Genomic DNA, 13,069 nt, shown 5'->3' with positions numbered 1-13,069 from the left:
CTGGAATGTTCCAAGATTTGGATTAGTGTGGTCTTCAGTATAGCTATTGGATTCTTCTGTACAACTAAAAATATCTTAGAGAAAACAAATCTTGTGTCTGGGGCATTTCTCCCCTTCATCTGTGTTCTTTTTATTTTCCCCTCCTTCTTTGCTAGTCTCCTATAGAATAGAGAGCTACCTATTTTCTCAGGGAATACCCCCAAGTTATGCTCATCTTATGCCAGAAATACCAAGCAAGATTTATACAAATGCATGGATTTCCACTGACAGGGTACAGTTGGCTTTAAGAGAAGTTCTAAGCTATTTTGTTACTCGATATCTGGATGGACTAGAGAGACTCTGATAAGAGAATTTCATTCCTCCTCAGCATTTTCTGCCACCCTTGAAGTATTTCTTTGCTCCCCTTTTGCAAACACAACAGATTGCATGTCACTTTCTCGTATTAATATTTGGTGGCGCAGTACTCCTGCCATGATAAATAAGGATTCAGGGATGCACCACCATCCCTCACTGAGTCCCTCCCTGGCAAGTGTGCCGGGGCCCACACTGCAAACTCAGCGTCTTGGTAGCTGTTCATTTCCCATCCACTATTCTTTGTTTTTATCTCCTAGGCATGAAGTCAGATTTGATGGTATCAGTGGGCTGGGAAAGGTTGGCTGATTAATGTCTGTGAACCTCACAGTGACCATCAAACCAATTTATTAAAGAATGGGGGAGTTAGTAAACTCTGTATATCAGAAGAGGAAAAAAAAAGTGCAGTAGGAAAGATGACCACTTCTTCCCTGCAGAGGATTAAAGATAGTGAATTAGGCCCAGTCATCTAGCAGTGAGCATTTCTATGGCACATAGAATGTCTAACTACTGAAGGTATAAAAAACATTTTCTCAACCTCTTTCTAGAAGGTGAATATATTCATCCTGGCATGCAACCAGCTCTTCTCTGCACACTAGAATCAGAAGCCCAGTGTTTACATAGGTACTTAGATTTAGCTAACATTGTTTCTGGTGGCAAAAGAGATCACATTATGGATTGACTACAGATACTGACTTGCAGGCTTAAGGGGAGTGGTTCTTTCTTTCTTTCTTTCTTTCTTTCTTTCTTTCTTTCTTCTTTCTTTTTACTTTCTCTTATACTTTCTTTATTTTGAATATTTTATCCAGTTCTACCTGGCTTCTCATTAATATATCAACAAAATTCACCAATTTCAGTCAAATTCTTGCCAAGGAAATACATGCTTGGATTTTCAGGGATTGTTTGTTTTCTTGATAGCCAACAATGAACTCAAAAACATGAGGTTATTGGTGGCTAGTGCTCCATGGGTGGCTTGGAGGCTCAAGCAAGGCTCATACTTCTTCAAACTGACACAACAGTGATAGCATGTAGACCATGATCTAGAAAGCATGTTAACCTTTCTGCATCTCTTCTTGGAGTGGGATGAAGTATAGCATCAGAGTAATATCAGGGTAATACAGACAATATCATGGCAACATTACCCCCCTCAATGTGGTGAGATGTAAGGTGGACAGAAGGACATTCCAGTTAATTAGACAATTTGAAATGGTCACTGAAGAGTATTGTTCTCATTCAAATAGTGTGTGTTGGAGTTCAGGAGAAAGAATAGCTGGATGGTAACAATTAAGCTAAAGTTGTTTACAGATGTTTTTGACTTACATAAAATCACAACAGGTATCTAGAGCCCTGTGGAAACTTATACTTTTAGTTCACTTCTCTTTTGATGTTCTGGCAAGCCAAACTACCAAGTAGAACCCTTCCCTGTGTCCTTCCTACAGCAGTGTTTAAACCAGCACCCCATAAGTCAGTGGCTGCCCTCCCTCAAATGTACCGTACATCTGCACTGCTTGTGGTTTGGGGATGAAGGCCTATGACTACTTTTTCCCTCCATGAGTTTCTCTTCATCCTCCATCCTGCCAGTCACCCTTCTTCTTGGTACAGAGAAACTCTAGTCAGTGGTACCTGAGTGAGACATTTTGGGAAAATAACCCCACATTGGCTTTGGGGTGGGTCTCTAGGCCCCAACAATCACTCCAAGAGACTGTCCTTGCTAAATGCACAGACAATGAGGCTTTTCTTTACCATCTTGATGTGACATCAGATCTTCTGTGAATCATACCTTTGTTCTCTGATCGTGGATCATCCCTTACTTTTTTTTAGAGTGCCTTCCCAAGGTTGCCAAGGTCCACTTAGTTCAAGAGGGATATCATATCTCGGGCACCCTAAAGAATAAGATAGCTTGAATGCATACATATCTATTCATCTGATTTTGGTTAAATATTTTAGTTGAGTTTAGGTTGAGTTATATCCAGGTTGCCTTTCCTTCTATATGCAAGGACCTTTGCACAGAGAGCGGTATCACCTTGATGCAAAGAATTTAATTCATTTTTTTATTTTCAGATTTATTGATGTATAGCTGACAAATAAAATTATGAAATATTTAAAGTGTAAATCACTGATCTACATACACATTGTGAAAGGATTTTCCATCCTCTTTGCATCCAGGCTGAACTATTGCAGACACCTAGTTAAAGAGGCAAGTAAAATGTTAGAGATTGGACCACTTTCTGACGACTCAGGACATCTGCTATTAGCAGGAAAGTCTCTATGGATTGTTCTGAAGGCCTGCAGCTGGTGAAATGTGGGTCTTTTGTGGTCTAATCATCAAAGAAGAGCTGGCATCCCAGTAAATTTCCACAGGCAGGTCTTACTTAGCAAGTGTAAGTGTAGCAGCATAGGTGTGGGTCTTATTGCCTGAGATTGTCCCTCTGGACCAGCTTGCTATACAGTCTGACTCATCAAGGGAAGTCAGGTATCACAGGTATGAGCTCCTCTGGCACAGTTTTTGTAAAATGTGCAGATAAGTGCCAAAGTTTTACATCTCAATGTAGCATGGGCACCTACATTCAGATTTTTATAATATAATCCATTTGTATCAACCAATTTTATACTTGAGGCCTACAGACTTTAACTAACTAGGGGATAGTCCAGTGGCCAAAGAAAGAAAATTGTTGTACAAAGAAGTATTATTGGCCTGGGGCCTCAGGCTCCAGCGTGTACCAAGCTTCCTGCTATGATCAGATGGGTGTGTTGGTTCTCTTTGGATTAATGAGCCAATCTGACCCTCAGTCATATCCTTCCCCATCCCCCCACTCAACCTTATGGCAACTGACTTCCCAACAAAAAAGAGAGGTGCACATACAAGAGTTGGACTGTGGTCAAGACAGCAAGAGGCAAGTGCAGAACGGTTGGGGAAGGCCCTGGGCCGGGAGAACCAGCTCCTTCCCAGAACCATCAGAGGACAAAGCAAGTGACTCTGGCTGCTTTCTACCTTAACAGTGGCTTGTTTTTAATTTCTTTTAGAAGTGAAAACTACAGCTCTGACCCCTTGGAAAGGTTGGTATATTTATTTCCAGGCACCTGCTTGCTGCCTGGGTGGGGATGGGTATCCAAAACTCTTCACTTTCTTCCAACATGCCTTCTCTTCTGAGCTAACCCCACAAGCAGCCCAGTGGGAGTCTTCCCTGACCTTGGGCCATGTCTGTGCCAATCTAGATTAACCTGTCTCCAAGGATATGCCATTCGCCCTGGGTAGCTTCCACTTGCAGACCTCTAACGGCTGTTTGCTGGCAGCACTAATGAGCACCTGCCAGGGCCCAGAATAGCTCCATGTCTTGGCTGCTCCAGACCAGACCAGCCTCTCCTCACAAGCAGATGCTCTAATGTGATGACCTTCTTAGACCTTGGCTTTGCATGCTATCCTTTACTTACCCTGTTCTCTCTTTCTTTCTTTCTAACTTGGAGCTGGAAGGGGAAGTGGGGGAGGGAGGGGAAACTGGAAGGAAGGGGGAGGTTCTTCGGTGAGTCACTTGGCCACAAATAAAACACATCTTATTTGAGGCTTTCCTTCCCACTAGATGTCTTTGATGGTTAAATTGATGTTCATCACAGTTCTCTGGGACCCTAACTGTCCTGGTGATTAGTCTCTTTAGGCTTTCACAGCTCTCTAGTGAAATAAAGGCAATAAAGGCATCTGAGGCAGAATGGAGGTGTGGCTGGATGATGAACAGAGGCCTCATCTGTGTGGCCCATGTCACCAGGCTAATGGACTGAGTTGCTGCTCTGGCACAGGCTCTGAGAGGGCCATGCTCCAGGATGCCATGATCCACACCTGCCTAGACAAAACACTCTCATCTCGTGGAATTCTTTCATGTGCTGACAAGTGTGGGAAATTATGTGTGGGTCCCACCTTACCCAGTACCGATGTGGGACAGGCCCTGTGGCCTCATTTTCTCTCCTTTCTTCATTCTTGGAAGATGTGTGAGTTACACAAAGTGACAGCCCCAAGTTGGTGGAAAGAAAATTGTATTTGGAGACAGAAGTCAAGGGAGTTAAGCTCTCTAAGGTTAAGTGTCCACATATGAAAGCACAGAGAATAATCCTCATTTCATACCTGAGTGCTTTTAAGGGTCTGGGACACCTTTCCAACTGTAAGAATTCTTCCTGGAATCCTAATAGATATGGTTTTACTTCTATGTATACTTTCCCTCAACCATAGGAACTTTGAGAGACTTTTACTGGAAATAGTTAGAAAAAGAGGGAAAGGATGTTTGGAAGAGAGAAATTGAGATAGAAAAAAAGGTAGAGAATTTTTTGTTTTGTTTTGATTCAGTTGGTCTTTTGTTTTTTTGTCTCAGTAAAATTTTAAGAGAAAGGAAAACACAGAGACAGAGTAAATGTGAACACATCAGTATGCATCAAAATGTTCTGGTTTCTTCTTTCTTTTAAAAAACATTTGTTAAATACCTGCCATGGGCCCAGCTAGACACAGACCCTACCCTTCCTTAAGAAACTTTATAGCACAGCAGAGGAAATTCATGTTAGGCAAATAAAGAGAATTATAACACAGATAGTACGTATTTTAATAGTGGGATACATATGGTGCTGTGGAAGCAAAACAGGAGCAAGTCAAGGAAGTCTGCCTGGAGGAGGTAAATGGGGACCAGAACAGAATCTGGAACAATGAGTGGCAGTGATTTGGGTGGAGAGCACATCAGGCATAGAGGCAGAGGGTATGTGAGGATGGAAAGGAAAGAGAATGTGGTTCACACACACTTGCTTACGTGACCATGAGTATGTGTAGTGTCTGTGTGCTTGTGTTGCATGGAGTGGGGAGTCGTGGCAGGGAGTGAAGAGAAACAAAGGAACATGTGTCAGGAAAAGAGGCTGAGGAGGCAGATAGCAAGCAGACTCTGAAATGTAGGGAGTGTTATACCAAGCAGTTGGGAAGTTTCATGAAGGCTGTAAGAATCACATAGATTAGTGTCATGATGAGTGTGGAATCATAGAAACACTGCTCTGGAATCAGCATAAAGAATAAACTGAAGGGGTCAAGGCCACAGGTGGCAAGGCACAGTCTGTGAATTTCTATGGATTGGAGGATTGCAGCTGTCCTCTTTGGGAGGATGACTGGAATACCCTCGTCTCAATGCTTCTCCAGGGTCTACTCCTGTTTCTTCCTCCTTATGACCAGTTTTGTCCAGGTCAGATTTCCTGGATGTGCCCAAGAGAAGGATGGGGGGGGGGGGTGGCTGGCGAGGGGAGAAAGTATGTGGAAAAGGAGGAGGCAGGCTGGATATGGCCCCACACAGTGAGTGACAGTCCCCTGTGGGCCTGGGACAGGAGAGAAGCAGAGAGACCCTGTGTGTTGGGCAGGGAAACAAATGCAGGCAAGAGGAGGAGGATCTGGCACATTTGGTGGCCTTTTCCTTTCTTCTATGGTAAGAGTTTTTTGACACAACAGGTCAGGACCTCTCTCTGCTGGCTCTCTGTGGTGCTTCCCAGCAGACAGCAGAGCCACAAAGGAACTCTGAGGGGTTTAGCAATGAAGCAGAGCACATGGTGCCCAGAGAGCACACCTGCAGAGGCATCAGCCATTGTGAGGTGTCTTGGGGATGGTTTGCCGGCTCACAGCCCCTCCCTGCAGCGCTGCAGAGGCCCTGGCTGCAAACACGGTTTTCTGACTTTTCTTACATGGTAAGGAAGCAGGCTCCTGCTGGGCTCTCTGCCTGGCTTGTGGCATTAATTCTTCACTTTCCTCCCTGGAGACTCCCACTAGCTGTGTGGCCCCAAAAGAAGAGAATGCAGGTGAGAATCCCAGAGACACTAAATTCAGATACCTGGCATTTATTCCCTTTTCCTTTACCACAGGGCATCTTCTGAGCCATGGCCAGGGCTGGGAGTATGGTGGGAATGTGCTGGGGTGAATGGGGGAGTGGGCTGCAAAGCTGTGTGTGTAAGTGTTGAGGAGAACAAAAGACGTGCAAGAGAAAGAGAGTCATGCACCAACAGATGTGTGCCTGGCCAGGAGTGTGGTGTGCCAGGCACATAGAACACACTTAGAATCACCATGCATTGCACAGGGGGAAGATGGAATGCAGCCAAGAGGACTTCCCAGCTTAAACTCAGAACCCAGCTACACAAAGACCTACTGGCCTGCTGGCTTCAGAAACAACCTTTGTGGCTTGGAGTCAGCTTCAGTAACAGGCAAGGGTCTTAATGTGAAGAATCTTGGAGTGGCCCACAGCAGCAGGGTTTCTTCACTGGAGAGAGAGGCAACCTCATCCTAGAAGGCAGGGGGAGTGGCTTCTCTCCTGGGGTTCCAAAGAATGCTGTATAAATAACACAATGATTGAATATGAAGAAATGAGTCCTGGTGGTGGTTTACACAGAAACACAATAGTTACATTTTATGAGACAGAGCCAATTAGTGATCATTGGTAAATGATAAGCATTTTTGAAATTGAAGTGTAAGTGATAGTGTAATAGGAATGCTCCTTTGTCATCTGTATCCACCATGGGCTGCAAGAAGGAAGGCATTCCATGGCAGATGCCTTTAGTTTTGTGTTGCCCAGAAGTTCACTTCCCAGCCAGTGGAGAACAGAATACCTGTGTTTTGTGCTTCTTATCATGAGAACTTGCACTGCCTGTACTTGGGAATATTGGGGGCCAGACATCACAAATACATGAGATTGGAAGACCTGATACATTCAAATTCATGACCATCTATTTAACCACTGCCCCAGAATCAGAGTTTTGTCCCAAAGGTCTAAAACATAAAATTGTATGGGCAGTGGTCCCAGGCCAGGGCTTCAAGGATGTGATGGAATCATCCCATATGAAATCAAGAAAGCTTGATTTGATGCTGAACTGCATTAGCCAAAAGTATCTCTGATGCTTAGCACCCAAGTCAGGCAGGCAGGTTCTGGCTTTGTTTCTTGACCACAATGGGGAGGTGGCCTTAGGGGGGATACCGGCTTTAAATACTTCCATTAAATTCAATGCAACAAAGCATGCCAGAGCAGGTGTAGCCTGAGAAGGTTCTCTGCTGCAGTAGGTACCTAACTCATCTGGGCCTCCACCCTTGTGTGTACTGTTCATGAATCATGGCCCCATTTTTTATGGGCATTCTTGGCCAGAAAGCTGATGTTTCAAATGACAGGCAAACTGCTGGGAAATTTCATACACCTCATAGTTTTCTTGCCTCCAACATTTGTCCCCATCTCCCAGAGTATCTGCATGCAGGCCAGGTGGAGCTGTGTCTCTCAGGGAAGTATGCCATCCATTTCCAACCCACAAACATGCACAGTGGCAAGCTCTGCATCCCAATTTCCACATAAGCCTTCTCTCACTTCCATGTTCACAGCAGAAGGCCACCTGTTTTTTTACTTGATCCCACTTCGACGTGCAGCGGGCTGATTTTGGCCTTTCAGGCACATGATACTTGAGTTAGGTCTGCTATTACCTTGTCCAGATAGGGAAGAGGCCAAGTGTTCCAGGCAGAAGCCCAGTACCCAGCCCTGCGATAGAGTGATTGACAGAACAGGCACCAAACCCAATGTGGCAGCAGCAGGGAGACAGATTGCTGTGTCCAACAGGTCCTTCCTAGCACAACAGGTTGAACAGCTGGAGAGCTATGTAAATGGTTAAGGCACACGCTGATTGGTCAGTTGATGATGCAGATGATACAAAGGTTTCACTTCCTTGACTCCATGTAGAATATTAAATAATCTGCCACCTTCTTGAACTTGACCCTGAGCCTTGTCCTTAGCATATTACAACACGAGAGAGGATTAGTGGCCACCAGCACACTTTAACCTGATCCTCATGTTCTCTCTTTGCAAATGAAGGCTCCCTCTTACACAGCGTGCATCCATGGGATCCAAGCTGTAAATGGTTATTTCTAATGCAGCCACTCTCCCACCCCTACACACACATATGGCACTGGAACATCAACTGTCCCAGTTACAGGGATGCCTCATCAGAGGCAAGGCCTAATGACAGCACATAGGGTGACAGATGTTCCATCTTAGACCAGGCAGACCATGACGAGTCTGTTCTCTCCACAGGCCCAGGCGCAGTCAGTGAAGTGAACAACGGGACATCGAGGAGGGCAGGCTGCATCTGGCTGCTACCTCTTCTGGTCTTGCACCTACTCCTCAAGTTTTGATGTGAATGCCACTTCCCCCGCTGGGGAGAAGCTGCCGCCGCCACCACCAACCCAACAGCAACGGCAACTCCGACAGCAGCAAGAGCATCCCCGTTTCTTATGAGATCTAATCCAACAAAATTCAGAGAAACAGAGCCTAATGGGACACAAATTCGAGGGAGGGGAACAAAGAATACTTTTGGAAAAACACATTTCAAAGGGAAATTGAAAATCGCCTTGTAGGTCTTGCAGATCAGTACGCACAGCTGAGTTTTCTTCCTTTGCCCAAAGGGAAAGAATGCGCACCCTGCTCTGGACCCAACCGCAGCTGCATCATGACCTGTTTGTTACCAGGGTGGGCAGGGCTCAGCCACTCCGCCCACTGACGCACCCCAAGCAAGGAAAATTCTGGAGTCGGCTATTCCCAATTCCATAGAGACGAACGCAGAAGGAGTCGTGCGGACCCAGATGTGCCCCTGTGGCCCCGTTCATAGACTGTGCCACTGTTGTGTGTGTTACAAAATGCAAAATTAAAGAAAAAAAAAAATAAAAAGGAGACTAAACAAGACAGCCTGACAGCTACAACAATCCCACAATCAACAGTCACAAAAAAAAAAAAATTGTTACACTTTTTTTGTTTGTTTGTTTTCATTTTGCTACATGGACATCATGGATAATAAGGGATTCTGGTTCATTATTAATTTTATTAATTATATTTTCTGATATGAGTCTAGAATTTAGTGCAAAAACAAGACAAGACTAAAAACATACACATATGAAAGGTGAAGAGAAGTATGTTTGTTAAACATTAAAAATAGTGTACTTCTAAACTAGGTTTACAACTGGTGGACCACCAGGCATTAACCACCTGGTGAGGATATGTCAAATCCACCAAAAAAAAAAACAAAAAACAAAAAACAAAAAACCCACATACGATTTAACCAACATCTCCACCAGCGCTACAGATTTCTCCTTATTCTGGCATTTAATGCAGAAAATACTATGCTTCTACATGCTGTTTAGAAATGGAAGGATGATCCACACTGTATCTTGAGTTTGTTGGCTATGCTTCTTTTGATGACATATATTATACAGTATATATATACATATATTTTTTTTGTTAGAGTTCTAGCCATTTTATTTCTCAGCAGGGTCCTTTCTCAGACATTACTGCATGCTGTATATGGCGTTAGCTGTGTGTTGATCTTCTAAAAGATGATAGAGTTTACTGGTAATTGTGTAATCAGCTCCTGCCTTTTTATTTCCTTGGTTATTTACACGTCAGAGACATTTATAAAAAGTGAAAAGAGAAAATGAAAACAAAAACAAAACAAAACACTAATACTAGGCGCAGCATCTTTTCCAGGTGTGGCTCTTGGAGGCCCGGGCCTTGATGGGAGGCCTGGCTTCTCTGTCCTGTCTTAGGGCGTAAACAGCAAACAACTGAACCAACCACACAGTCAGTAACCACTTGCTTTGGCCCATTGTGGGAAATCTCTGATGCCTTTGTTACTACTGGAGAATTGAATCTTCTTGGTTCATTTTATTTAATTTCCCACCTTTGTGTGCGTGTGTATGAAAGAGAAGAAAATGCAGTTTTTAGATAACTTTTTTTCCTCCCCTGAAGTCTGAGAACCAGAGAGGCCTCGGGGAGGGGTCCTGGATGTGATGAGGGAAAGTGGGATTGGGGACTAGGGGAGGGGGGGTTGTCTCTGACTTGACATTAAAAAGTGTTCCATGTCCCTCTTCACCTGGTGTGGTAACTCATTCTCAAGCGGGGTAGGGTGGGGGTGAGGGGCCAGAGAGCCCACCTGGCTCGGGAGTGAAGAAGATGGAGGGAAATGGACATCTGAATCAGACTAATGGTCTTTAGCTCCCTCCTTGGGTGGAATGGGTTCTTTCTGTAGAAGTGCTCTGATGACAGACGGGTTCTGGAAACCACCTTCATCCTCCTAACAGAAGTGAAGGAGGGCTGGGTCTCATGACCTCCAATGCCTTCAAGAAGGTTCTGGCCGGGGTTTGTGGCATCCTGCTCATGTCCAAACACCTCACCTCATAAGCTGGGCAAAATGTCAAGCCCAGTTCAGGGAAGGGTATTATGTGTGATTGTTTCTGTAAGACAGCGTAGCACAGCTATCACAAAAAGAAGAAAGAAAAAACAAAAACAAAACAAAACAAAACAAAAAAAAAAAACAGAAAGCTTAAAACATTGTGGGTTAGTAATATATATTTCCAAATTCTACCAACCAGTGTTTGGGGGAGTCTCTTCCCTTCACAAACCTTGCCTCTGGTCACAAATTAAGAGAAAAGGTAGATTTTAATCCAAAATAGTAGTCACATAATTCTAATCTGTTCGGATTGATTCTGGGAATTAAGTAAGCAGCTGAAGATTCACTGAGAGGCAGAAATAAGGTCAGAGCCAAAACATTCAGGAATTACTGTACTTGGGTCCTCGGGTGTCAATTCTACCTGAGAGGAATAGGCAATGTTTAGAAAGGAATAGTTTCATTTCTGGCTGTTACTAGCACAATTGAGAAAATACTGTTGACTTCAGGTCTGTCTGTGTGTCCTTCTGACCTTCCACCCTCATCACCACGTGCCAGGTATACCCACTTTCTTCCCAGCAGCATGATCTGGAGCAGTCTGGCCAAACCTCACAGATGTTGGCTGCATTGCAGCCATCCCCTTCCATATGTCCCAGAACTACTAAAGGCATGGGATTTGGGTCTCCTTAGACTGAAAGTGGATGGGTGAGATTTTTTCAGCTCTCCCTTGCCTGACACTACTATAGACACTGGTGAGAGAATTTGCATGCAGATCATGGTTCACAGGATTAAAGTGAACACTGGTAATTCCCATATTGCTAAACTTGAGCCCAGAACACATCTGAATAAAATGTACCAAGGCATCTGCAAGTAAACACTTCCCAGAATTTGCTTGGATGTGAGAGTACTGTGACACATGATCTCCATTTGAATCAGATCTTTCTCTTTCATACTTACCAAGCATACTTCAGATCACTGCTTTGCCACCCTCCCATGAGGACTGCTCAGTCACGACCAACACTATAAAGTAATATTGATGAGGAAGACTTAAATTTACCTATTTGTGAACTTGTAGCCCTCCTCATCTTGTGGTTCATTAGAGCTCTGATTATTAAAGAGCACGTGCCTTGTAGAAGCTGCTTTGGCATGACTGATAGGTTCAGCAGATAGGAGAACTACCCCCCCCCCCCATTCTGCTGCAAGGGGAAGTTTCTCTCATCTTCCCTGATCTGCTAAATTTCAGTCTTTAATAAGAGCATCTATTTGCTCACAAGAAAGGGCCTTTAACCAGATTTAGAGTTCCAATCCAGGAGGACATGACTTTGATTAGGACCTTATAGGGGCAATCTCAGGCCTATCTCTTCTCAGGAAAAAGAGCTTGGCTAGAGAGTTCTTATTCATTAGAATGAAGAAAAGCATCCTGACGAGTGTCTGAAGTTAGCTTTCTTGGTACAGGTACTGATGGAAGACCATTACTACAGGCTGGCCTAGATTTCAAGTGTACCAGAATCCTTGGGACTAAAGTCAATGTCACACTTTAGGATTCACCCACCACCCTAACTTTGGGATGTCTTTTGGGAGAACCATGCTTTAAGTCTGGCAGGTTTTATCCCATAACAATCTCTCATGTGTTTAGGGGACATGGTGGTGGATAATATTCTAGCCCTACCCACTCCGAGCAAACTCTTGAAGAACTCCATTCATCTTCTTTCAACAGAATATCTGTACGTTTCTATCCACACAGATGTTCAATGGCTCACGAATTATACTTAGGTACAAAATGTTTCTACACAGTAGGATCAGATGTCTAACCTGAAGCATTCAATACTTGTCCAAGGACTGCCTTGTGATTACTGGAACTTGCAGATCTGGAGATATAATTACAGTAGATGATTCTCAAATGTTTGCTTTTGTTGCTGTGGATGGTGATAATGATGGTGATGATGAATGATAGGTATTGTTCTTTAAGCTGCAGATAAGTTAGCAAATGAATTAATATTAAAATATGATTGAAATTTAACACAGTTCACTAGCCCAACCTATCTTTATTGTATATTTCTGTTTAGAACGGAGGACAGTCACACCAATCAATCACAGAAATATCCCTTTAATGTGTGCACTTGATATAAAACATGTAAAATCTGGGATCAGTAAAACATCTACAATTTTTTTTTATATTTCCAATGGTAAAATTTTGAGGTACTTCTCATGAGAGGAGAAAAATCTATCCAAAAGAGATATGTGACAGAGTAGATGGTCCCTGCTAATGATGAGCCTACACACCCTGGTGCTTCTATGGCCAAATGTATATGCACATGCCAGTCATTTATTCTTCATCAGATAAGCAACTTAAAAGAACTGTGAGTAGTGGTATCTGAGAGAAGCACTAAATAATACCTCTTTCCAGTATTTTTTTTTAATTTAAACCGAATCCCAAAACTAATTTGGTTCACAACCTGCTCACTGGGATTTGATTGTATGGTTAGCGTCTCCTTTGTCACTACAAACTGCTCAGTCAGGTAAC

General features: G+C 43.6%; 1 protein-coding gene across 5 annotated transcripts in view; it reads left to right on the top strand.

The window, feature by feature from the left end:
• Positions 1-10,248, top strand: part of NTM (neurotrimin) — a 940,166-nt gene extending 929,918 nt beyond the window's left edge. For 3 of the 5 annotated variants that reach the window (XM_060605255.3, XM_060605261.3, XM_060605259.3), the window contains 2 exons: positions 3,376-3,408; positions 8,421-10,248. In XM_060605255.3, the coding sequence (XP_060461238.1) occupies positions 3,376-3,408; positions 8,421-8,521 (134 nt within the window). In that variant the 3' untranslated portion in view covers positions 8,522-10,248. The remainder of the gene's footprint in view (positions 1-3,375; positions 3,409-8,420) is intronic. The other 2 variants (XM_060605258.3, XM_060605260.3) reach the window with 1 other exon arrangement.
• The last annotated feature ends 2,821 nt before the right edge of the window (positions 10,249-13,069 follow it).

The sequence above is a fragment of the Panthera onca genome, chromosome D1, assembly GCF_046562875.1.
Source record: "Panthera onca isolate mPanOnc1 chromosome D1, mPanOnc1 haplotype 2, whole genome shotgun sequence".
Classification (NCBI taxonomy): domain Eukaryota; kingdom Metazoa; phylum Chordata; class Mammalia; order Carnivora; family Felidae; genus Panthera; species Panthera onca.
Note: the sequence above shows the minus strand (reverse complement) of the source record. Positions and strands in the feature narration are given on the sequence as shown.